A 25186-nucleotide genomic window follows, 5' to 3' on the forward strand; every position below is an offset into this window, starting at 1 on the left:
CATTTACTGCTCTAGAGAAGGACCTACATCTAGACAATCAGTTTGCCTTTATCAGATTACTTCAGCAGCTAATGGGTAGTTTCCACTTAATATGACACAATGGATCAACTTCAAAAGAATCAGTGGTTTGGTTAGGTTCAGATAAGCAACTAAAATCTTGTATGCTTATCCAAGACTTGTGGGAACAAATTGGACCCAGGTAGCTTATAGGAACAAAACCACAGATAACTAAAAGTTAATATTTTACATTAATAATACATTAGCATTTCTAAGAGAAGAAATAGGAGGGACTGTAAATTAGGGTCAGAGCCTGAACCGGTGTAAATCAGCATAGCTCCATTGACATCGGTCTAGTCTGGTCTTTTATGCTGTCTTTTAAGTATGTATTTAAACTGCGGTAACTAAGTATTTAAATAATTCACTGAGTATTTAAGCTGAGCTCTGGTTTTCCTAAATTTTTATACATGCTTCCCCCCCCTTCAAATGGTAGATGGCTAGCAAAAGTTGACTTAATTGGGTTTCCTGATGGGAATTAAGCTTTTATGATTTTGAAAAGGTTCCATCGTGGTCTGCGATTGTGCAGAAGAGAGAGCAATGCCTTCGCTGATAACATTGCACATATTCAGTAACTGCTACTTTCTGAGCTAAATATGGTATGTGTTCAGTCATGTAGTAGGTAGAATTCTACCTGGATGAATAAACTTATTAAAGCAGAAATATTTTTACTCAGCTGATTTCAGGAGAGTCTGAAACTTCCATAGTATGATTAAGTGGGTTCAGAAGGTCCTGCTCTGTGTTTGCAGTATCAGCTGAAAGACATGTGTATTGAAAGTTAAGGGTCTGGAAGACTAGCTGGTATGTAGTCTGTTTTCTTTTCATTTTGAAGAATGTGTTATGGGGGCAGTTTTTGGAAGTACAAAGGCCAGAGCTATGGGCAAAGGGGCATGTTTCTGGTCAAAGAAACTTCAAAGTCTTGTCTGGGCTATTGTAACTACCTCCTCTCTAGCCTTGATTTTATCCCATCTTCAATCTTCCCAACATTCAGTGGATAAAACAATCCTATCTTCTCAATGTTCTGACCATGTCAACCCCGCTTTGTTAGCTCCCTGTTTCTTTCAGTCACAAGATTCTGGTCAACTGAGCCAGTCTGCATCTCACCTCTCACCACTTTGACATCTGCACTGCGCCCACTCTTCTGCTATGTGGCATAATCAAATCAATATGAACTAGAACCGAATCCAAATAAAATTCTTTACTGATTTGTTTGCAGATATATACTGAAATAGGAGTAGTATTTGCCACTTGGCTTCCTAAGTGAGAAAGAGACTCAGGGTGAAATCCTAACCCCACTGAAGACAATGGGAGTCTTAATTTAAAATTGCTGCTTTTTACTTTTATTAGTTTCCTAATGTGTTAATGGTATTTCAGATTTTGCACAGAAATATTTTTCTACTAAGAAGTTATATGTTTAAAATAGTCATCCATAAAGAAAAAGATCATCCCAGAGTCTTACTAACTGTAAGTACAACACACACACACAAATACAAAAGCGATAAGCAAATCACTAGAGTTATATAGTAGCTAATCTCACTTTCTGATATAGAGCTCCATCCTGCAAGGCACAGAGCGCTCTGTCCTTGGTCCAACAAATCATTCAGGCATATGCTTAACTTGCAGCATGTGAATGGTTCCATTGCAGTGCTTAAAACCAAGCAGATGCTTAAGTGCTTTCCTGAACGGGGACTAAGAGTGCTCAGTAATTTGTAGAACTGAGCCCATATTGAACTTCCACAAGTTAAGAAAGTTGAAATGCTTCAAACAAGCTGTGTTCCTCCATCAGGGTTTACAGTTTGAAACTAGTGGAACTTGGGCTGTTAAGTTAGTTAATTATTTTTGAAAATCCCATTTTTAGGTGGCAAAAGATGGTCTTAGGAACCTAACTTTAGGCTACTATTTTGAAAATGTTGCTTGTGTTTAAAGCAGTTCAGAATAAAGTGGTTAATATGTTGAGTCTCAATAATTTCCCATTAACACTGAAGCAGTTTTATTTTGAAGTGACAAGGGTTTTATGCCACTCAGACATTTATAATAAAAAATACAATTTTAGTCCCTGATGCTGCAAACACTTATGCACATGTTAACTTTGAAACAATGGGACTATCCATCTAAGTCCTGTTCACATGAGCAAAGTTTCTTACCTGCTTAAGTGATTGAAGCATCAGGGCCTTCAGTTTCAATATATATATATTTTTTTACCTATCGCAGTTTTGTAAAAGTCAAATAAGCCACTGAACCAGTAGTGGTATTTTAAAGGAGGAATATTTATTACGTGATTCATTATAAATGTTAATCTAAAGCTGCAATAGCTTAAACTTTCAAATGAGCTTTACAAAACCCCAACCTGATTTAAATCAAATAAATAAAAAAAAATTCAAATTATTTGAAATTATAGTTAAATCAGTTATTCAAATCACTCTACCCTTCCTGGTATTTCTGAGAATGGGTGATCTCCTAATGAAATGTCCACATGAAATAGATTTATCAGAAAACAGAACAGCTCCCACTCATAATGCTGGCAATCGTGCCAATATACACTCAATTCAGTTCTTTGGATACCTAAGAGAATCCCAGTTTTTACTGCTGAAAGGAACAAATTTCCCTAATTTATAAATAACCTTTTTAGTAGGGTTTGAGGAGGAAGGACACAGATTATCTACGTTTTGTGCCTATTATGTAGCACTGTAGTTTCTTTCATTTTATTTTATCACTACATTCCTCTTTTGCTGTCCCACTAAGGCCTGTTCTGCACCTCTTTGGGAGTCTTTCCATTGATCTCAGTGGCTTTGGATCAGGCCTTATCCGTATAGATCTGCTGGGGGGAAAAAAGTGTGTTTGAAGAGACCTTCCCCAGCCCCCAGCAACAGTGTACGTTTCAAATGAAATTCCTCCTCTCAGGCAGCTGAGCAGTGAAAATCAATATAGCGATGTGCCCATATTTTTATAAAAAGACCTGCCATTTCTGTATTACTGTAGCTTCCAGCTTGTTCTATGCTTGCCCTGCTGCAGGGAAGCAGCAGAAGACAGGATGGATAAGTACTTTAAGGGATTCTCCTAAAAGCATATGATATTTAAAAAACAGGAAAAGGCCATTTGATCCTACAGACCTATTCAATTTTTGAGTGACATTTAGCCCTTTGCCCTGCTATTTTACTATATCCCAATATCCTCTGCTCCTCCAGAAAGACTTCTGAGTTGTCTCTGAAATCTGTTTTATGCCATTTACTCCAGTGGCATCTCCTAGAAACTAATTCCATATGCTCATCACTTTTTGAGGGAAGATATGCTGTTTGGATTCCCTATGTATGCTTAGTTTTTTATTTTTTAATTTTTAAAAGAAGATTATGCCCCTGAGTTATTTTGTTTTAACTTTTCATCTGAGTAAAATAATTGCATTAATTAAAATTATGAAGGGGAGTGATAGTTAAAGACTTATCATCATTCAATTTAAGCCTCCACATTTCTAAGGGAAACAAGTCCATCCTCTTGTCAACCTTCATTGCTTGGATTCTTGAGACCAAAGCTTGAGCTTCGTTGCCCTGGATCACACTTCTTCCATGGCTGGCCTGTGGTAGTGATTTTACAGACCAGATTCTCTGCTGGTTTAAACTATCATAGCTTCATTAATGTTAATGGAACTATGCTAATTTACACCAATTGAGAATATGGCCCTTTAATTGTGACAGCAGTCCACGTTACCCACGTTTGTGATGCCATGCGCAAGGATATTATCTTTATACGGCTCTGTCATTTAAAGGCGACACTAATGTTTTAACCTGGTCCTCTTTGTATCTCCTTGGGATCATTGCTAGACTCCAGCCCACGGTGTCTCTGGCCAATGTAGAGTTGTAATCTGTGCATTGCCACTTCTAATTAGATTATTTGTTAATTTATGAACTAGAAGATAGAATGATCTATAGGTTTTAACTCTTGCAAAATGTTGTTTCCAATATCCTTACATATACTTTTTTTTTTAAAAGAGATTTTTTCAATTACAGTTACTACATGTCAGTTTTATCTACCTATTTCCAGACACCAGCTTCCCTGTCTCTTTTCAAGGACCCCCTCATGAGGTCCTTCTAGCACAAAAGGTCCTCTTGCTACTTTCGGAGTTATTGAGAAGATTCCCCCTCAATATCAGGAGAAGGATACTTTCTCATCCTGAAGAAAAAGGGCGGGTGACAACCAATCCTGGTTCTACAATATCTCAATACATTCATAAAGAAGTTGAAATTCAGGGAGGATACTCTGGAATCAGTAATCCCCACTCTGGAATCAAGGGACTGGTTCCCATCTTTTGATCTTCAAGATGTATTTTTCAACATATTCATAATCCTCTCACATAGGAAGTATCTAAGATTTATGGTAGGCCAAGAACATTATCCAAACAGAGTGCTTCCCTTTTGTCTCCCAACTGCTCCAAGGGTGTTTGCCAAAGTACTCAAAGTAGTAGCAGCTTACTTCAGGAAGAGAGGCATCACAATGTATCCATATCTGGATGATTGGCTGGACCTGGGAAGGGTGGGAGGGGTCTTCTCAACAGATCTTGACTTTGTCCACCTTATCCTTGACCTCTTCTGCAGCTTGATCTTGAAAATCAGTCTACAGAATTCCACACTGATTCCCTTTCAGAACATCCTGCTGTCATTAAAATAAGACCCTGTTCTGCTTCTCTATGTCTCTAGGTTGCAGTTTTGAAGGAAACACCTACAACAGCTCTATGAAATGGCAAGCCCCAGCTAATCCATGTATTGCATATCAATGTCAGGTAAGGACTGGAAGTCATGAAGTTAACAAAAATAGAATTATTAGCTTTTCTAGTGAAAGTCTGAATTATTGTATTAAATCCAAACAATACATTTTAAATCTTCAGTTTCTTAAGCCAAGAGAAACAAGAGGGCATGTTCAGAATTAAGACTCTTGCTTTGTCTTTAACTCATCCAGTTTGACCAGCTATAGCCAAACAGTCAGAACAATAGGCATGCTTATCTTAAATACTGAAATTCTAAGACATACATAGATGAGCTAAGAGTAGACTGCTAGCTTGAACACTGGAATTATTTTTTTTTGTCAGCAATCACTAGACTTTTTAACAATATAGGCGTCAATATTTTTATATTTCCCTTGTGTTTGTGTTTGCGGACGAGAGAGAGAGAGACCCACCTGGAGTACTAATTAAAAGAAGCTAATAAACAACCCATCTCTTTTCCCTGTGTACTGATTTTTTGACATAATGGACTGCATTTTTGATAGGCTTCCCTAGTTGCACCCATAAAATTCGTTGGAGTATTCATCTGCAGATGCAAAAAATGCATTTGTGTACTTAAGCCAGGTAACTGACAAATTGACATTTGTTTGTGCAGTCTCCAGGTTTGTCCCTATAAATGGATCTACTCATAGTCATTTGGGGTGAAAATATGAAGCTGTGTTTAAATCCCTAAGAACTGCATTTCTTCTGACTCAACACTGATGTCAATACTACCTTTAGAAATAAGAGTAGCTGACCAATTTTGAATACCCTGCAGAAATATTTTGAAGGGGATTGGAAATATTCAAAAGAATCTTTTGGCATCAGGTAGTCAGATATTTGCTCCTTTTTTGCTAAGGCCCTCCTGCTAGATTAATGATTTTCATGAGCATCTAAAACTGGCTGTGTCCACAAAACCACTTTACAGAGGAAAAGTAAAATGCATGCCCAGTTTTTAAATGTGCATACCTTGAGAATGTTATAGGCTGCAATTCAACAAGAGCAACAATAGCATATAGTCATACACTTTCTTTATAATAAGATGTTCAAAGCTTACATTTGGATGGTCTGATCAACATCAGGCATGTGAAATGAACAACTACTTTTCTAAGTGTCGGTCTGCATGTCCAAAATGCAGAATTGGGTAATCCTGTTTACCCTATGTGCTCACATTTGAAAATTAGCCGCCTTGTGTTTACACATGTAAAGATATGTTTACAAAGAACAGCCTTGCATCCAGATTCATTCAGCAAGACTTTGGTTTCTTGAACAAGAAGTGCAGGAAATGATAATTTACTAGTACCTATCAGGAGACTCATCTTAGATAAAAGCATCTCGCTCTGTAGATGGGAGTCTCTTATCTCCTTTCTAAGCCTTTTCCTCTGAGGGGAGAGGGTAGGGAATGCTTTGTGTCTGGTCTGTTTACATCAAAGCTGCATGGAAGATTATTTTCAAGTTTCCTATGGGTGGGGACCCCAATAAAACAGGATTCTTTTTCGTAAGAAGGTGCTTGGTTTCTTACCTGACGCATTACAGGGCAAATCTCATGGCTGTAGTCAGGGAGATTCAAATGCTTTTTTGAGTGTGGGTTAATCTGAATCCTGGTAGTGGGCTGCAGATACAGACAGAAAGGGGGATTTGAAAACTTTTTGTTATACAGCAAATATCATGTCATTAATTGTGCAATTGGTATTTGTGGTTTTTCTTTTTGCTCATTATAGTGTTTGGCTTGGTTTGTTCTCTTTCAGGAGGGAGTGGTAACAGAATCTGAGATGCAGTGTGTTGTTCATTGCAAAAACCCTTTTGAGCTGCCAGGAATGTGTTGCCCCACTTGTCCAGGTAGGATTTCCTAAGGACACTGCTCTTCCATCTGTGCATAATATTTCTAGTTATTACGATTTGATAGGTATCAACTATAATGAAAGGATTAGGAAGAAAGTTACTGAAATTTGGGCCAATAAAATAGAAAGTGTTGAAAGGCCTAAAGAATAGAGTTAATAGATTTTTTTTGAACACCCAAATTGGGACATATTCCTTAATGATATGGAGTAGGGGAGGGAGGTAGCATAGAAAGTGTTTAAACAATTTCGAAGGCAACTTGTCTAGTTTTTCATGTGTGTGGTATTCCAGAGGTTTTGGCAGCTATGCAGGGTCTGGCTGGGATTCATGTTTTAGGGATGAATATATAGAAGGTGAATGGAGTGAGGCCAGGAGTCACATGTCAGAGCATAGGGGGGAAAGGGGTCGTTTTGAGATTAGGAACATGGGGATTATGTTAAATGGGTTGGGGATTATTTAGGGCCAACGTATGATATGACTGGGTGGCAGCGGAAGGAGATGGTTTGGAGGGTTGTTTTGTGGGTAGTTTGTCAGATTAGTCTGTTTTACAGGATCATATAAGTAGGAGAGCATTGCTTCTATAGTGCTTTGATTGGCTTGGCATGTTTAATTTGTTATATTATCTATATAAATTTAAGGTGAACAAGCACAGTGTTTAAAAAAAAAAAGGTGAAATCTTCTGTAAACAGAGTGGAGTATACTGGGAGTCCTGACACAACATTAACTATAATGGCACAAACAATGTGCCGCAAAAGAAATTTTCTATTTAAATCCGTGAAAGCTCTCCCTCCTCCTTCTCCATCCTGCCACCAAACTTACTTTTTTAGGGCTCCTAAGGCCTACACAGGTTACTGCATTACAATGCACATTTTGTTGTTGGACATATATCACTGAAAGGGTGAAGTGATTCCCTTTTTCCATAATTCTGTTGTATGGTCATATAGCAGAGATTGTCCCAATCTAAGTCACACTTACCCAAACTCTGCTTTTCAGGTTGTATATTTGAAAGTAGACATTACCATGAAGGGAAGGAATTTCACCCTGAAGGAAACAAATGCATCAAGTGTTCTTGTATTGTAAGTATTTGTCTTTGATATTGTAACTACCAGTACAATCTTCAAAAGGTGCATTATTATTGTCATAATTTACAAAATATATAGGGGACATGACACTAATATATGCTCCTCTCTCCTCTGATTCTTGGAGTTCAAGCTTTATTTGAAGATTTCACTACACAATCACTTTCTATAGCACTAATTCCATTTACAAGTCAGCATACTTTTCATGACTACATATAGTTGAGAATGTAGAGCAATGTATTTGGAAAGTGGGGTGTTGATGGTCCAAGTAGTGGGCTGGCTCTGAGTGAGGGCATTTTGTTTCTCGTTGAGATTGGGTTACAGGGAGATAAAACAGCAGGAGACAGGATTTTCACATGACATCTATTGGGCAACATATGTTGTGCGTGTCCTACTGATCTTGCATGGGGTTTCATATCAGAAGCATATGGCAAGGGGCATAAACTTATCCTATGGGTTATGTTGCTTAATGTAAGGTTGATGGCTAATAAAGTCCTCACCATCCATGATTAAAATGTGGGCAAGGCGCCGTCTTTGCTTGCCTTTTGTAGACCTGACTGGATGATTCAGTTGGCTTTGTGTTGGTACAGCTCTTGCCAGTGAACTACGTGGTTCAGTATAAACCTTCTGAGGTCTAGGAATGAGGCATGGTTGTGCTTTTAGCATCCTAGGAATTGTCCCATTACAGAGAGAGTCATTTGAGTGTGTCCATCTATAGTAGTGTGAAGTTGCAGAATAGAGTTAACATGGAAAGTCTGAAGGTGTAAAGACTGCCCTACTATCCCATTGGATCCTTGCCTGAAATGACTAAACTATTTTCTCTAGCTCAATGTTGAGCCATCATCCTTATTGTCCTTAGTGTTTATGTGGATGATAATGCTCCTGTGTTGACTGACATCTTATAAACCTTTAGCTTTTATATCATGCTTTTTATTTGTGGGTCTCAAATTGGTTTACAAAGATGGGTAAGTATCATTATCCCATCTAGCATGGGAACCGAGATGTAGAATTTAAGTGGCTTGCCCTGGATTGCACAGCAAGTCCGTGTCAGAGCAAGGATTTTATGGCTTCTGGTCCTATATCCAAGGTCCCTTCTTGGGGCAACCCCAGAGGAGTTTAAGCTTGACACTTATGAAGGCTCATACTCTGGATCTCGTCCTTTTCTTGTAATTGTTTATATGGAGATTAGCAATTGCATCCTTATCATGAGATTATACACCTCTTAAGGATGTTTTGGAACAAATTAATAAATTAAACAGTAATAAGTCACCAGGATCAGATGGTATTCACCGAAAAGCTATGAAAGAACTCCAGTATGAAATTGCAGAACTACTAAGTGTGGTATGTAACCTATTACTTAAATTAGAGGCTTCCAATTTTTAAAAAAGGTAATTACAGTCCAATAAGCTTAATGTCAGTACCAGGCAAATTGGTTGAAACTGTAGTGAAGAACAGCATTATTAGGCACATAGATGAACATAATATGTTGGGGGAAGAGTAAACACAGCTTTTGGAAAGGAAATCACGCCTCACAAATCTATTAGAATTCTTTGAGGGTGTCAACAAGCATGTAGCCAAGGGCGATCAAGGGGATATCGTGTACTTGGACTTTCAGAAAGCCTTTGACAAGGTCCCTCACCAAAGGCCCTTAAGCAAAGTAAGCAGTCATTGGATAAGAGGGAATGTCTTCTCATGGATCAGTAACTGGTTAAAAACAGGAAACAAAGAAGAAGAATAAATAGTTAGTTTTCATACCAGAGAGAGTAAATAGCATGGTTCCCCAAGGATCAGTACTGGGACCAGTGCTGTTCAAAGTATTCATAAATGATCTGGAAAAAAGGGTAAAGAGTGAGGTGGCAAAGTTTGCAAGTGATACAAAATTACTCAAGAAAGTTAAGTCAGAAGCAGACTGTGAAGAGTTACAAAGGGCTCTCACAAAACTAGGAGACTGGGTAACAAAATGGCAGATGACTGTCAATGTTGATAAATGCAAAGTAGTGCACATTGGAAAACATAATCCCAACTATACATACAAAATGATGGAGTCTCACTTAGCTGTTACCACTCAAGAAAGAGACCCTGGAGTCCTCATGGATAGTTCTCTGAAAACATCTGCTCAATGTGCAGTGGCAGTCAAAAAAACTAATAGAATGTTAGGAACCATTTGGAAGTGACAGATATCATAGAAACAGTAAATATCGTAATGCCATTACATAAATCCATGATACACCCACACCTGCAATACTGTAAGCAGTTCCAGTTGCAGTATCTCAAAAAAGATATATCAGAACTGGAAAAAGTACAAAGAGCAACAAAAATGATTAGGCATATGCCACAGCTTCTCTATGAGAAGAGATTAAAAAGGCTGAGACTCTTCAATTTAGAAAAGAGACTACCAAGTAGGGATATGACAGAGGTCTATAAAATCATGAATAGTGTGGAGAAAGTGAATAAGGAAGTGTTATTTATCCTTTCACATAACACAAGAACCAAGGGTCACCCAATTAAATTAATAGGTAGCAGGTTTAAAACAAACATAAGGAGGTACTTCTTCCACAGGTTGACTGTGCATTGTGTGAACTTATTGCCATGTGATGTTGTGAAGGCCGTATGTATACTTGTTCAAAAATGAATTAGGTAAGTTCAGGGAGAATAGGTCCATCAATGACTATTAGCCAAGATGGTCAGGGATGCAAACTTATGCTCTGGAGGGGGGCCCTAAACCTTTGGACTGGATGACCAGGGATGGATGACTCAATAAATTACCCTGTTTTGTTCATTCCCTCTGAAGCATCTGGCCCCAGCCACTGTTGGAAGACAGGATACTGGGCTAAATGGACATTGGTCTGATCCAGTATGGCGATTCATATGCTCTTATGCTCTTACATAGAGATCAGATCTTAATACAACTTGGGGGAGAGGACCTACTTCATTAAGTTGATCTCTGAGCCCAGTAAAGTGCACGTCTCAATTCTTTGCTAACCTCACAATGGATGGACAAAATCCAGAAATAATTATGTGGCAGGTGCTTTAAGTTTCAATAGAGATGGTCATAGTTTTTGTTTCATGTATTTAGCCTTAAAATGCACTGGAGATAGCCCACATAGGGCCTGTGAGATGCTAAGTGTCTCCTGTGATGTGCTGAGTACCCTCAACTCCCAGTGGAGTCAATGGACAGTTTTATGCCAGCTTTACATTGGTGCAACTTCATTGACTTCAGTGGGATTGCTCCTGATTTCCATCAGCCCAAGGGAAGGGGGAATTAGGTTTAATGGTGGTTGAGGCTGCTCAGTGCCTGGCAGGAAGTGTTCTTTGTCTTACAAGATCTGATCCATAATGGGCAAAATTCATCATTGATATGAGTAGGAGCAGCCCCACAGAAATCAATGGAGTCATGCTTACTGCTGCCAGAAATGTATTTGGCCTTTAGTGGATACCAACCACCCTGACTTCTTCAAACAGGAGTCACATATTGTTCTGTATAAATGAGTTGTCCTTTATCAACCCTCCTCCATTCCAAAAAACCAAAATGAACAAAGCCTAATGAATAAGGTAAGATGGAGTGTTTGTCGTGGGGAGGAAAGGGGAAGGAACCTACTGGGTCAGATCCCAGGTCCATCTTGTCCACTGTCCTGTCTCTGACAGTGGCCAGCACCAGATACTTCAGAGAAAGGTATAAGAACTCCGCAGCAGGCACATGTAGGATAATCTGCCCGCATATAGGTCTCCTTCTAGTCTCTAATAATTAGAGGTTGACTTAAACCCTGAAGCATGAGTTTTTTAAAAACCATTTAAAAAAGGGTGGTTGTATTTCATTATGCCAGCTGTGGATATTTGTGATCCAGTCCCTTTTTGAATCTTCAACAAGGTAACAAGGGAGTGTTCTTTTTGTAACTTATGCTATCGTTATCTCTCTTGCTCCCCCCACCCCTTTTACTGCTTCTTGCCTATTTTGTTTTCTTCAGAATTTGGAGCCATAGTACCTCCTATGTAATTTAAATTGGAGGCAAACAATGGACCATCTTAAGAACTCTGATAGCAGCAGTTTACTGCCAGTTGTGTGTCCTTTTTCTTTAAAGAGGGGGTTTGTAGTGAATCTCTTATCTGAGTGGTCAGCGGATGTCTTATTTAAGATACCTATCTAGTCATGCGATCGTGAGTGATGTGCTGTAACATGTGAGGACTTTATTAGATGAAAGGTATTTCCTCACCCCTAATTAGATTTCTACTGTGAAGTGAGATTGGAACTATTCCACATGGCTTTTGGGGAAGTGGGGAAGAGGAGAGGAGATGAAGTGAAAACAATTTCTGCAAGGATATTTTTCATATTGTTGACAAAGGACTTGTGGATATAAACTCCTTATGACAGTCACATTTCTGTGTTAGGCAAAACTAAGAACTTACCTTTCTAATGACTTATTGTGGAGAGTCCAGAATAGAAGTCATCATAGCTGCTAGGATAAATCGCCCAGGGATTAAAGTCAGCTATTAAAGTTGGGAGAACAAGAATGACTGTTATCTTCTCTGAGATACTTAGGTGTGCACTCAGTCTGCACTCAGTAAATTTATCAAAAGAAGCTATACTGATATTACTTCAAAAAAATCTACATAAAAAATGTTAAGGCTGCAAATTCAAGCACTCCGAAGTTAGGAAATGTCATCTCCACCCTATGGAATGGTGCAATCCTGTATTGTTTACAACATAAGTCTGCCTAAGAAAGGGTAATTATGATTTATTTATTTTTGTGAATTTAGTGCCTGAGAATAATGCCAGATTGAGTGCACTGGAGATTGAAGTATCCTTTTTTTTCTGCAGACCATGTACAGAGTAGGCAGTGGCTGAGCAGTCTCCCTTACACTGCTATGCCCATGTTCCTTAATTCTGAACTGTGTATAGGTAGTTGTCTCCAAGGATATTCAATCCTTATCTTCTCTGCTGAGCTCACTAATAAGGTTTCCCACTTAGCACCATTTGTGTTGCTAGCTATTCGCTACTTACAACTGTACCAAAACCTCCAGACAGATTCCATCACGTGGTGGTGTATATGGAAGTGAGGTAGCTGATGACCTGGCCAAAACTGGAAGATCAGAAACTGAGGTTGGAATGAAAACAGTTGAGGATATTGACACCCTATCATGGAAATAATAGCTGAAATAAATGGTCAAAAGATCCTCTGATATCAAAGTGTCTTGGAAAATAACATCCACTATCATGAGATTGTGGATGGGGCACACTGCAGGAATGACTATCAGTAAAGATGGGACCAAGATATATTCACACTGCAAAATGTGCCAGGACCAGGCTTTAACATCTGTCCATGGTTTTTAATGTAATATTGTAAGGAGAATGAAGCTTTTCAGATTGGACACCTTGGATCAAGCCCTGACAAAGGACCTTGTATGAGTTACCAAATTCATTCTTGAACTTTATGATCTGATATGATTATCACAGGACAAGAAAACAACAACCACCATCGTATTCATTTCACATAGGTCACTAAACTACTAGCTAATAACTTTTGGGTCACTGTTGAGCTAGGCTGTATTCATAGTGGTGATATGGAGATGAAAGACTCCGTATTCCGTTACCACTTCACTGAGCAATCTAGTCCTTAGGGTGACTAAGGTTTCTTGCTGAAAATGAAAATGTATCACCACTCTCTGCATATTGCCTGTCAGGAGCGAGCTGGCTTGAAATGACTCAGTTTCTCTTGGGAAATGTATTGTGCGTGAAAATTGGCCAGAATAATGTGGATCTCCTCTCACTTAGACTGAAACCCAGCTGTTGTCCTGTAATTCATCTGTCTAGCATTATCCTACATTTCTTGATTTAGGCCAGCAGACTGTTTTGGAGAAGCCCTGGCTGTTTTCCCCCTCAATAAGCACCTATTTAAATGAAGGACTGATGACTTTAATATGTTATTTCTCAGGTACTACTTCTACAAGATTGAGACTGAGAGAATGAGTGCCTGCTCACACAGTGAAAAATGTTGGCTTGCATGTTTTCTTTCTTACAGCCTAAATTAAAATAGTCAGACTCTAATGATCTTAAATGTCTTTTCTTTTGAAGTAGCACTTTTTTTTTTAAAAGCAGGGGCCAGGGGAAGGCTTGGCAAGAAAGTGACTTGGCGTGAGAAACTTCTCCAGGGTTACCATGATCTTTAAATGGCAGTATTTCAAACATATAACTAGGCACTTTTGATTGCAGAATCACTCATATACCAATGTTACCCAGACTCTAGGCTTTGTGAGCTCTGGCATGTGAGGTATGTGGAGCTATGAGGTACCATCATGCTGAGAGAGGGCAGGGCTATTGAGTAGCTTCAGAGGAGGACCAGTTTTACTTGAAATGTCCAGCTGGGGGAGAGGCGGTAACTCGGTAATAGGTTACCCCATAAGGAAAATAACTGGAGGCTGGATTACTGCATTGTTGTACTATATCTGAACTGGGAGGAATGGAGAATAGTTATCTTCTATGGTATTCACAGGGAAGCAGTTACTGATGTTGGACATCTGAAAAACAGTCACGTGTCATTTGTTTCCAAGCAGCTAAGTTTCACACAAGCAATACCAACCTCCTAAGTCAGTCTTCTGGAATGATTAGAAACAAATGAAGTTTGAATATGTTAAATTGTTTAAACTGGGACCAGGAAATTGGAGTCTATGAGGAACAGAATTTAGACGTGGCCTGGAACCTATCCTCAATTGTGCATGTGTAAATTTTTCATGCTATTGAGCATACCAGTTATAGAATTAATATGTACAAAACTAATTTGCTCCTGATTTGCATATGTAAATGTGAATTTGTGCAGGAAATGTGTGCCATTTATGCTCATGGAAAGTTAGCGTGCAAAAACTGTTGTGAAGAAAGTTGTATACAAAGAAATGGAAGTTGCATTGAGAAAATTTGGTTCTAAACCAATGAGTAGACCACATATGTTAACACTTAAGACACCTATGGTCATTTAATAACTGATTTATAAAGCGCTGTGGTTCTATTAAATAGTTTTGATTTTACAAATATTGAGAGCTACTGAAAAGTGATTCTTTTCCCACAAGAATTGAACTTGGAAGGCAGAGTATTCCAAGAGTTTGCAGGCAATTAAAAAAAAAAAAAATCCCTTAAACTGGCAACTGAAGAGGGCACAAACTGTACATAACTTCACCTTTCAATTAACCTCCACTTGGTGGCAGCACTATTGCTACATCCGCTCTATTATTGTTGGGCCTAAATCCAATGTTGACAGTTCCATTCATTTGGATGAGCTCTGCTGAAGCTCCAAATTGCATGGGTCTTTTGATCAGGGGTAGTGGATGGAGACAGAGAACTTAGTGCAGAAATGGGAAAGTAACCAGTTGGGCTTTTGGTCAGAGGAGAGTGTTCACTTCCCATACATTAGAAATGTAAGTATGAAGATTTGTATAGAAGAATGAAAATGGAGAACAATTAGCACTGATACCTGAGATTGAAAGGGATTTGTAAGGGAAGGAGGCCTTACTAGGGTATAGGGATAACATGAAGCACTCCAGGCCTGTTTGGAACCTTATATAGCTATCTGGATACATGCTTGCTAGTTTTTTCAAGATAGCCTTATTAGGAACTCAATCTTAAGAGCTGCCTCCGGTGGGTGGAAGGGTCTGAATGCAGAAAAAGTTGCAGGATCAGTGTGCACTGAAATCAGCAAAACAAAAGATACTGCCTCCCCCCAACAATTGATTGGAGACCATTTCTCCTTGTTTATACATGATTTGTTTATTCAATAGATTTTTTTCAAACTTAGAAAAATATGCATTCCTCCCTGAGGACTGCATACTCTATGTGCCAAGCCTGAAATTTTAAATCCACTTAATTTTGGATATATCCAAGTACAAAAAAGTGTTTGAACGATATTTTCTTTAAAAACAAAAAACAAAAATTTTTATGCTTTCTTATTGTTTAGCCATTTTTGAGCCTTTCTTCAAACTGCCCTCAAAAATTCAATGCAGGTCTGAGAACAAGTCTGAGCACTTTAGTCCAAAAGGTATCTTTGGGAAAAAGTTAAAAACCCACCAAAAAAAGGCCATAGATTAAAATTATAAGCAAAATGAGCCACAGTGTATCTGAAATACAACTAAACACTTTAATGGTAATGCACAGAATTATAGAAAGGTAGAGCTGGAAGAGACCTCAAGAGGTCACTAAGTCCAGCCCCCTGGGCTGAGGCAGGACCAGATAAACCTAGACCATTCCTAACAGGTGTTTAGCCAACCTCTTATTAGAAAGCTCCAGTGATGGGGATTCCACAACCTTCCTTGGAAGCCTATTCCAGAAATTAACTACCTTTATAGTTAGGTAGTTTTTGCTAATATCTAACCTAAATCTCCCTTGCTGCAGATTAAGCCCATTACTTGTTCTATCTCCAGTGTATATGGCAGACAATTGATCATCATCCTCTTTATAACAGTCCTTAATGTATTTGAATACTGTTATCAGATCCCCTTTTAGGCTTCTTTTCTCAAAACTAAATATGCTTTTTAACCTTTCTTCATAGGTCATGTTTTTTCTGTCATTTTGGTAGGTGTCCTCTGGACTGCTCTCCAGTTTGTCCATCTCTTTCCTAAATCATGGAACCCTGAATTGATATAGTACTCCAGCTGAGGCCTTACCAGTGTTGAGCAGAGGGGGACCAACCACGTCCCATGTCTTACATGCAACACTCCTGTTAATATACCCCAGAACATTAGACATTTTTGCAGCTGCATCACTTTGTTGATTCATATTCAGTTTGTGATCCTCTATGATCCCCAAATTCTTTTCAGCAGTACTACCCCCTAGCCAAATATTCCCCATGTTGTAGTTGTGCATTTGATTTGTCTTTTCTATGTGAAGTACTTTTCACTTGCTTTATTGACTTCTTGTTGAATCCAGACCAATTCTCCAATTTGTCAAGTTCATTTTGAATTCTAATCCTGTCCTCCAGAGTGTTTGCATCCCTCCCAGCTTGGTATCATGTGCAAACTTTATAAGTATACTCTCCTCTCCATTATCCGAATCATGAATGAAAATATTGAATAGTACTGGACCCAGAACTAACTCCTGTGAGACTCCACTAGATATGCCCTCCCAGCTTGACAGTGAACCACTGATAATTACTGTTTGAAAGCATCTTTTCAACCAGTTGTGCACCCACCTTATACTCATTTAATCTAGACTGCATTTCCCTAGTTTGCATATGAGAATGTCATGCGAGACTGTCAAAAGCCTTACTAAAATTGATACATTACATCTACTGTTTCCCTCCTATCCACTAGGCCAGTAAGTCTATCAAAGAAGGAAATTAGGTTGGTTTGGTATGATATGATCTTGACACATACCTGCTGGCTATTCCTTATAACCCTATTATTCTCTAAGTGCTTACAAATTGATTGTTTAATAATTTGTTTCAGTATATTCTCAGGTATTGAAGTTAGGCTGACTGGTCTGTAATTCCCTGGGTCCTCTTTATTCCTTTTTAAAAGATAGGTACTATACTTTACCTGTCTCCAGTCCTATGGGACCTCACCCATCCTCCAAAGATAATTGCTAAACATTCTGAGATTGCTTCAGCTAGTTCCTTAAATACCCTAGGATGACTTTCATCAGGCCCTGCTCATTTGAATGCATCTAACTAACCTAAATATTCTTTAAGCCGTTCTTTGGCTAGTATTCCTTCCCTCTTGTTAATATTACGTTGAATATCTGGGCCCCATTAATTTTTTTGAGTGAAGAATGATGCAAAATAGGCATTAAACACCTCAGCCCGTCTTTATTTTCTCAGTTACTAACTCTCCTTTCTGGCTAAGTAAAGGACTTAGAGTTTCTTGTCTTTCCCTTCTTCCTAATGTATGTCAAGAAAAGGTGTCTTCTTATTGCCTTTTATGTCTCTTGCTAGCTGTAACCTTAGCCTTTCTGATTTTTGTCCTTACATGCTTGTACTAGTCTTTTGTACTCCTCCTTAACAATTCATCTATGTTTCCATTTTTGTAGGTCATTAAAGAGCGCCTGCCTGATGGAGCCATATTGGCCTCTTACTATTCTTTCTATCTTCTCTTTGCATTGGGTAGTTTGCAGTTGTGCCTTTAATATTATCCCCTTGAAAAACTACCCACTCTCCTGAACTCCTTTATCCTTTAGATTTTCTTCCCATGGGCCACTATCTACCAGTTCTCTGAGTATTTTTTAAAGTCTGCTTTGTTGAAGTCCATTGTCCTTATTCTGCAGTTCACTCCTTTCTTTGCTTAGAATAATGAAATCCACTATTTTATGTTCACTTTCACCCAGATTTCACTTTCAGATCCACAACACAAGCAATTCCTGTCCATTGGTCAAAATCAAGTCTAAAATGGTGTCCCTCTTGTTATTTCCTCCACATTCTGAAACAAAAAGTTGTCCCAATGCATTCCAAGGACTTATTGGAAATTTTGAGTTTTGCTGTATTACTTTTTTTACAGATACATTGGGTAGTTAAAGCGCCCCCCACTTACTATCAGGTCTTGTGTTTTGGATATTTCCGTTGCTTGTTCTAGAAATGCCTCATCCACCACCTCTTCCTGATTTGGTGGTCAATAGTAGACCCCCTACCATTATGTCACCCCTATTTTCCCTCTTTTATCTTTATCCAGGGGTTTTCTGCTGGTCTGCCTCTTATCTCCTTCAAGTGTGTATTGTCTTGATGTGTAATACAAACTCTCCTCCCCTTTTTTCTTTGCCTACCCTTCCTGAACAAGCCATACCCCTCTATTCCAATATTCCGGTCATGAGAGTTATCCCAACAAGTCTTGCTGATGCCAATTAAATCATAATTTAGGTTAAGTACTAACACTTCCTGTTCTCCTATTTATTCCCCATACTCCTTGCATTTGTATATTGAAAGCTAAGATGTGGAGTAGATTTCCCCCACTGATTGCATTCTTGTTGCTCCTGTGAGCCAATTATAATTTTCCATTTCTTCTCCACCATACAGCTCTTTGTTTAAGGTCACCTTGTTTTTATGCTTACCTGTAGGCTTTTGTCCCCTGCCCCCTTTGAAGCTAGTTTAAAGTCCTTCTCACAAGCTTGGTAAGTTGGTGAATGTAAGTGCTCTTTCACTTCTTGGATGGGTAGATCCCTCCCCCCCCAACAGTCCTCTTTCCCCAAGCAGTATCTCATGGTCAAGGAAGCCAAATCCCTTCTATCAACACCACCTGCACAGCTATGCGTTCATTTCCAGGTTGTGTGTGTCTGCCTGGAACTTTACTCTCTACCTGGAGATTGGACGAGAACACAATCTGCACTCCTGACTGCTTCACCCTCACTCCCAGATCCCTATAGATGCTTGATCTGCTCAGGGTCATACCTGGCAGCATCATTAGTCTGTTCCTAGATATAAAGTGCTAGCATTCAAAACAAAAAATAGATAGATACTGAATGGGAATATGTGACTACAGGTAAAGGGTTAGATATGAGAAACAAGTGATGAATTGCTATTACCCAAGGGTGTGATTAATTAAAAGATGTTCAGCAGTTCCCTTTTGCTTGGCACTGAACTGTCTTTGCCCACATCTCTTCCTTTAAGAATTTCATAATCTCGTCTGTCACTAGAGCAGAGGGAAAAATGCGTTTTTCAGGATACCAAAGCTATTCACTTATTTGGATCAAAACTGGTAAATACTTTTGGCAAATAAATAAATAGATCTTTTGGAAATGTTGAAACATTGCATTTTGGCATTTTCAAAATGAACTGTTCTGACATTTTCATTTTGAAAATGTCATTTCAAATTGACATTTTGTTAAGAAAAAGTTGTTTTGAAACTACATTTGAAATGTTTATTCAACCCAAACAAATTTTTTGTTTTGTTTTGGCAAAAAAAAAAAGGAAAAAATTCAGTTACAAGTTGAAACTAACCAAAATTTTTCCTGATATTTCGGTTTGGCCACCGAATCAGAAAATCAATTATTTTCTCAGCTCTGTGTGTCACTACATCTGATTCATGTACCATGTTTGTTTGCTCAGGAAGGTGTGTTTAAGAAAGTAGTTTTACTCCTATAATCTCATAGTGCCTCCCTCACAACTTTATCCATGGCCATTTATAAACTGGATTACACTCTGGCTGTCTTTGGCCTGCTTGGTTTTGATGAAGGCTTGTTCTCCACTCTTGTTTACATTCACCATGAGGTGGCCATTGACAGTGGCCACTCCATTTTCCTGGACCACATATAGGCATATTTGGTTCAGCTCCTATCCAAACAAATCTTTTGGCTCTATGGACCTTATTCTCATTTGTACTAAGGCCCCTTTACATTGCTTCAGCAGTGTAATTTTCATCAAGTGGGTATATTTCTGCTGGGGTCCCGCAGGGACTCATTCTTGGCCCTATGCTAGTTAATCTTTTTATCAATGACTTGAAAGAAACCATAAAATCATCACTGATATAAAGTTTGCAGATTACACAAAAATTGAGTTAGTGGTAAATAATGAAGCAGACAGGTCACTGATTCAAAGTGGTCCAGATTGCTTGGTAAACTAGGCCCAAGCAAACAATATGGTTTAATACGACTAAATGTAAATGTATACATCTAATAACAAAGAATGTTGGCCCATACTTACAGGCTGGGGACTCTATCCTGGGAAGCAGTGACTCTGAAAAAGATTTTGGGGTCATGGTGGATAATCAGATGACCACAAGCAGCACAGTGTGGTGCTATGGCTAAAAGAGCTAATGTGATCTGTGATGCCTAAACAGGAAACTCAAGTAGGAGTAGAGAGGTTATTTACCTCTGTATTTAGGACAGGTGAAACCCCTGGTGGAATACTGTGTTCAGTTATGGTACCCACAATTCAAGAAGGATGTGATAAATTAGAGAGGGTTCAGCGAACAGCCAGGAGAATGATTAAAGGGAAAAATGCCTTATGGTGATAGTTTCAAATAGCTCAGTCTATTTAATCAAGTCATCCCTTAGCCTTCTCTTTGTTAAGCTAGTCTGTAAGTATCTACAGGAGGAACAAACATTTAACAATGGGCTCTTTAATCTAGTAGAGAAAGATATAACATGATCCAATGGCTGGAAGTAGAAGCTAGACAAATTCAGACTGGAAATCAGGTGTAAGGTTTTAACAGTGAGAGTAATTAACCATTGGAACAGTTTGCCAGGGATTGTGGTGGATTCTCTGTCACTGATAAGTTTTAAATCAAGATTGAATGTTTTTCTAAAAGATGTGCTTTAGGAATTATTTTGGGGAACTTCAGTGTCGTACAGGCAGTCAGACTAGATGATCACAATGGTCTCTTTGGCATTGGAATCAGGCCTTAAATTTGGAATTGACCCTTCCTTGATATCAAGATTCCTCCTTTATGGAGAGTCAGATTTTTCTCCCACATCTCCCATGTCTGCAAATCTTCTTAGTCCACCTTTACAACAATTGCCCATGCATGCTGCTACCTCAGTGTCTTCACCTGTTGAAACCCTGGTACATGCCTGTGTACTAAAGGCAAGATCGAAGAAGGGCACCATGGTCAAAGAAAGATGCCTTGCACTTGGAGCTGAAGGCAGCAAGGTTTGAGGTGGTTCTCAGATTCTGGGAGAATTTATTCTGCAGTCTTGGATCAGCCCCGCAAAAAGATCTATCTCAGATACAGAAGGGCTTCTGCCTTTCAGTGGACAACTCCATTGTGCCTGAGCTGTCAACAGTAGTCCTCATCCCAAAGAGTTAGGTGATCTTTTAAGCATCCTGGGCCCTGATCACTGAGCCCCTTTGTCAAAGCACTCCTGTCCTCAGTCTTTCAGTGGCTCCACATGTATTTCAGTATTCAGTTCAAATTTGCCTTTCTTATTGTTAAAACCCTCTATGAAGTTGCTCCAGTCTACCTGAGAGGACATTGTCTTTCTCCTCCTCCTTCTCACTCCCTCTAGATATGTACCACTGTTTATTCATTATTTTATTATTATGTTAACATCTGGGAAGACCAAGGAAGGATCAGGACCCCATTCTGCTAGGTGCTGTAAAGAAATACAGTAAAAACAGACAGTTCCTGTCCCAAAGAGATGTGAGTCTCAAGGAGGAATTTGAAGTAGCATAAGGTAGTGTCCAGCAGTTCTTGCCTTGCTTTATTGTATTCTTACGCCTCAAAGCTATTATAAATCTCATCTGAAAACACCATTTCTCCCTTGCCTATACCTTATAATTTCTGTCTCCTTCTGCACTTATCTTGATTTTAGCTTTGGCCCTGTCCACACTGCAAAAATTCATGCTGCTGTAACTATGTCGGTAATGTGTCTAATGTAGATACACTGCACTGACGGAAAGTGGGGCTGACTCCACAGCTGTTTTCTTCTTCAGCATGTTACCAGATAAATCAGCCTTGCTGTCAGCCTTGCTTTGTGGTAGCACACCTAATTTAGAGATTTGAATCAGATGTAACAACATTGATATTGCTACACGACTGTAAATTTCCTTGATGTAGACAGGACCTCAGCAACTGCGTTAATGTGCTGCAGCATTGTGGGCTATGGCTTGTATGAGAGACGCTATAAAGAATGCAGTTTTATGGGATAGAAAAACTGAGATAAAAGTAACCTTTGCTTCTTCATTTCATTTAACCATTTGACAAATGCTACAGACAAAATGAGTACCCAGGGCAAGATACTTTTGAGTTCTTAAAGCGTATAAACTGAATGCAGCTTGAAAACTTAGTGTATGTCTACGCTTAAAACGCTTCAGCAGCGCAGCTGCAGCACTTTAGCGTAGACTCTACCTACTCCGATGTGAGAGCTTCTCCTGTTGGCATAGGTTATCTGCTTCCCTGGGAGGTGGTAGCTAGGTCAATGAAAAAATTCATCTGTCTATGCAGGGAGTTAGGTCGGCTTAACAACGGCACTCCAGGGTGTGGATTTTTCACACCCCCGACCAACACAGTTAAATTTGACCTAACGTTCTGTATAGATCAGGCCTTATATGTTGATGTTAAAGGACAGCAAGTCCTATAGGCAGGTCCTCAGCAGTGTAAGTTGTCAGAGCTCCCTCAATTTCAACGGAGCCAACAATTTACGGCCATCTGAGCACCTGCCCACTAGTTTGTAAAATCCTCCTAATTAACAAGCCGGGATTGATTGCTCTGATTGAAAAAGAATTAAGTACACAGAGTATTGACCATAAAAGGGGGTTGTTAACAGGCTGCCTCAGATGAAGAGACTGCTTCTTTTGGTTCTTGGCTTCACTGGAGACTGCAAACACATCTGCTGTAACTTCCTTATGCAAAAAGCTGTCTTCCAGAGAAAACAAATCAGAAAGGGAGTCATAGGAGTGACAAAACCAAGGGACCTTGTTAACAGACAAACAAAAGTAAAACCCTGTAGCCAGCAAGGGATGGAAAGGCTGTACTTTGCGTTGGATGTGTCAAAAAATGGATTTGTATTTGGCTGAGGAAGCACTTTTTATAAATTGCTTTCAATTGAATATGTGTGACATCCCAGGAGACGACCTGTTTGTAAAATTGATTTAGGTCTGAACGATTCCCATAAGTTGTAGTAGGAAGTCATAAAAGCAACAGCTTGTCAATTATCAAAGCATTTGTTTGCAAAACATGTTATAAAAAGTCCAAGAGCCTACAGTTTGGATACATTTTAAGATTCACGTCTAGTTTGTTTGTTTGTTTTTAATAGCAAAAGCATTGTGTGAGCCACTATACATTGTGCTAGACACACTCCTTCCCTTCATGAAAAGCATAAGAGAGGGAGAGACCCTGAAGGGTAAGAGTGCTTGTTTCATTGTTTGTCGCCATTGTGGTTGAAACGAACTTATATTTCTTGAGTTCTGTGTTTTTAAATGGATGGGTGTAGTTAACAATTTGAAAATGGTACACATCACTTCTGAATTGCACCCAGACATTTTGGAAGCACATATTGCTACTAAATGAACTTTCCTATGTGAACTAAATTAACTAAGTAATTCATACTTGATTTCTTTTGATTAAATTTTTCTAGTCTGTGTAGATCAAAGATTAGAGGAAGTACATTGTTATTTGGCAAAAACAACAAGAGTTCTGTAGCACTTTAAAGACTAACAAATTTATTTTCTGCAGGCATAAGCTTTCGTGGGCTGTAACCCACTTCGTCAGATGTTTTTTGGGATGTTTTCTTTTTGTTTTCACTAAGGCTGATCTTTGAATAGCTTTACATTTATTTTTAGAGCATATTTGAGTAAATGTAGGCATTGAGAGTGTTCAAATTTCATCTTTTGTATGAGCCATAGAATGCAACCTGTCCACTTGTGGTCATTAAAGTTCTCATATATACAAACTCATGTTATGCTCTAGTGCCAGGGCCAAATTCCATCTTGTTCTTACATTCTATCTACTTAAATTAACATTGTAGTTTAAATCGGATACTAATTTAGTCTTTAATTTTCAGTCCTAGAAGCGAGGTGCTGTCAAACTACTGCTGTGTTCCAACCTTGATGTGGCTGTATGTCACCAATGGGTACAGTGATTAATATACATTTTAAGACTAATCTGTGCTAATAAAGCACTTTGAGATCCATGGATTTTTTTTTTATGCTAAGACACGTTACTAATTTTCAATTTCTCCTTTAATGATGGGAGTCAATAAGTATTTGGTAGCTCAGTGGAGGAAAATAGTGTAAAATTCATGTGTGAGGTAGTTAAAGACTGTTTGCAACATGCTATAACTTTGACATGTAACTGATCCTACCAGTCTGGCTGAGAGAGAAGCAGGCAGAATTATTCAATAACTGCTGAAATACATACAGAAGACAGAGAAGAAAAAAATGGCTTCAGTACTTGACAATAATTTGATCTTTTCTTTCCACCTTGCACCTGTCTTGAATAAATCTTGACTACTAGCCAATTTAGCACAACACATTTGGCACTGAACTATTCTTGCAGTCACTGTAGGTGTATGTGTCTGAAGGCAAGATTCAGGAGCTCCTGTTAGTTACTCTGGGCATGTCTTCCATCATCTTATCTCCTTTATTTGTTCATCCTACTTTTCTTTGTTCTGTCTTTCCCACTCTGACCTCCATGGCCACATTGCTGTTTTAGTTATTGCTTTTGCAAGCTCATAATTCGGTATACTGCCCATGGTTATTAATTTAAAGTATAAAATACTGGGATTTTGTCAGAATTCTCATCCAATGAAATGTCAGTGTCAAAAAGTTCAGTTTTTTTAAATGGTCCTTGATTTGATTCTTCTACATTCATTATATTATCTTTTCTGATTTTTATCCAGCATTTGGTTTCAAGCTAGTTGAAAAATGTTTGTTTTTTCTGGGGAACAAAAAAACATACAAAATCACTTTCATAGAAGTTTTCAATGAAAAATTTTGACTTATCATTGAAAAAACAAAAAGGTTTTGGTTGTCTGCTGGCAACTATTTTATGCAATGTTGAAATTTTCCACATTTTTCACAAAAACATTGTTACAAACCCAATTTTTCTTGATAAAATAGTT

The 25186-nt window shown here is 38.7% G+C and overlaps 1 protein-coding gene across 1 annotated transcript in view; it reads left to right on the plus strand.

The window, feature by feature from the left end:
- Positions 1 to 25186, plus strand: part of BMPER (BMP binding endothelial regulator) — a 175951-nt gene that overhangs the window by 33284 nt on the left and 117481 nt on the right. The window contains exons 4-6 of the mRNA XM_067562445.1: positions 4743 to 4825; positions 6553 to 6643; positions 7637 to 7719. Of these exons, the coding sequence (XP_067418546.1) occupies positions 4743 to 4825; positions 6553 to 6643; positions 7637 to 7719 (257 nt within the window). The remainder of the gene's footprint in view (positions 1 to 4742; positions 4826 to 6552; positions 6644 to 7636; positions 7720 to 25186) is intronic.

The sequence above is a fragment of the Emydura macquarii genome, unplaced genomic scaffold (assembly GCF_026122565.2).
Source record: "Emydura macquarii macquarii isolate MOO-44397 ecotype Brisbane River unplaced genomic scaffold, CSIRO-AGI_Emac_v2 contig_2432, whole genome shotgun sequence".
In the NCBI taxonomy this organism is placed as follows: domain Eukaryota; kingdom Metazoa; phylum Chordata; order Testudines; family Chelidae; genus Emydura; species Emydura macquarii.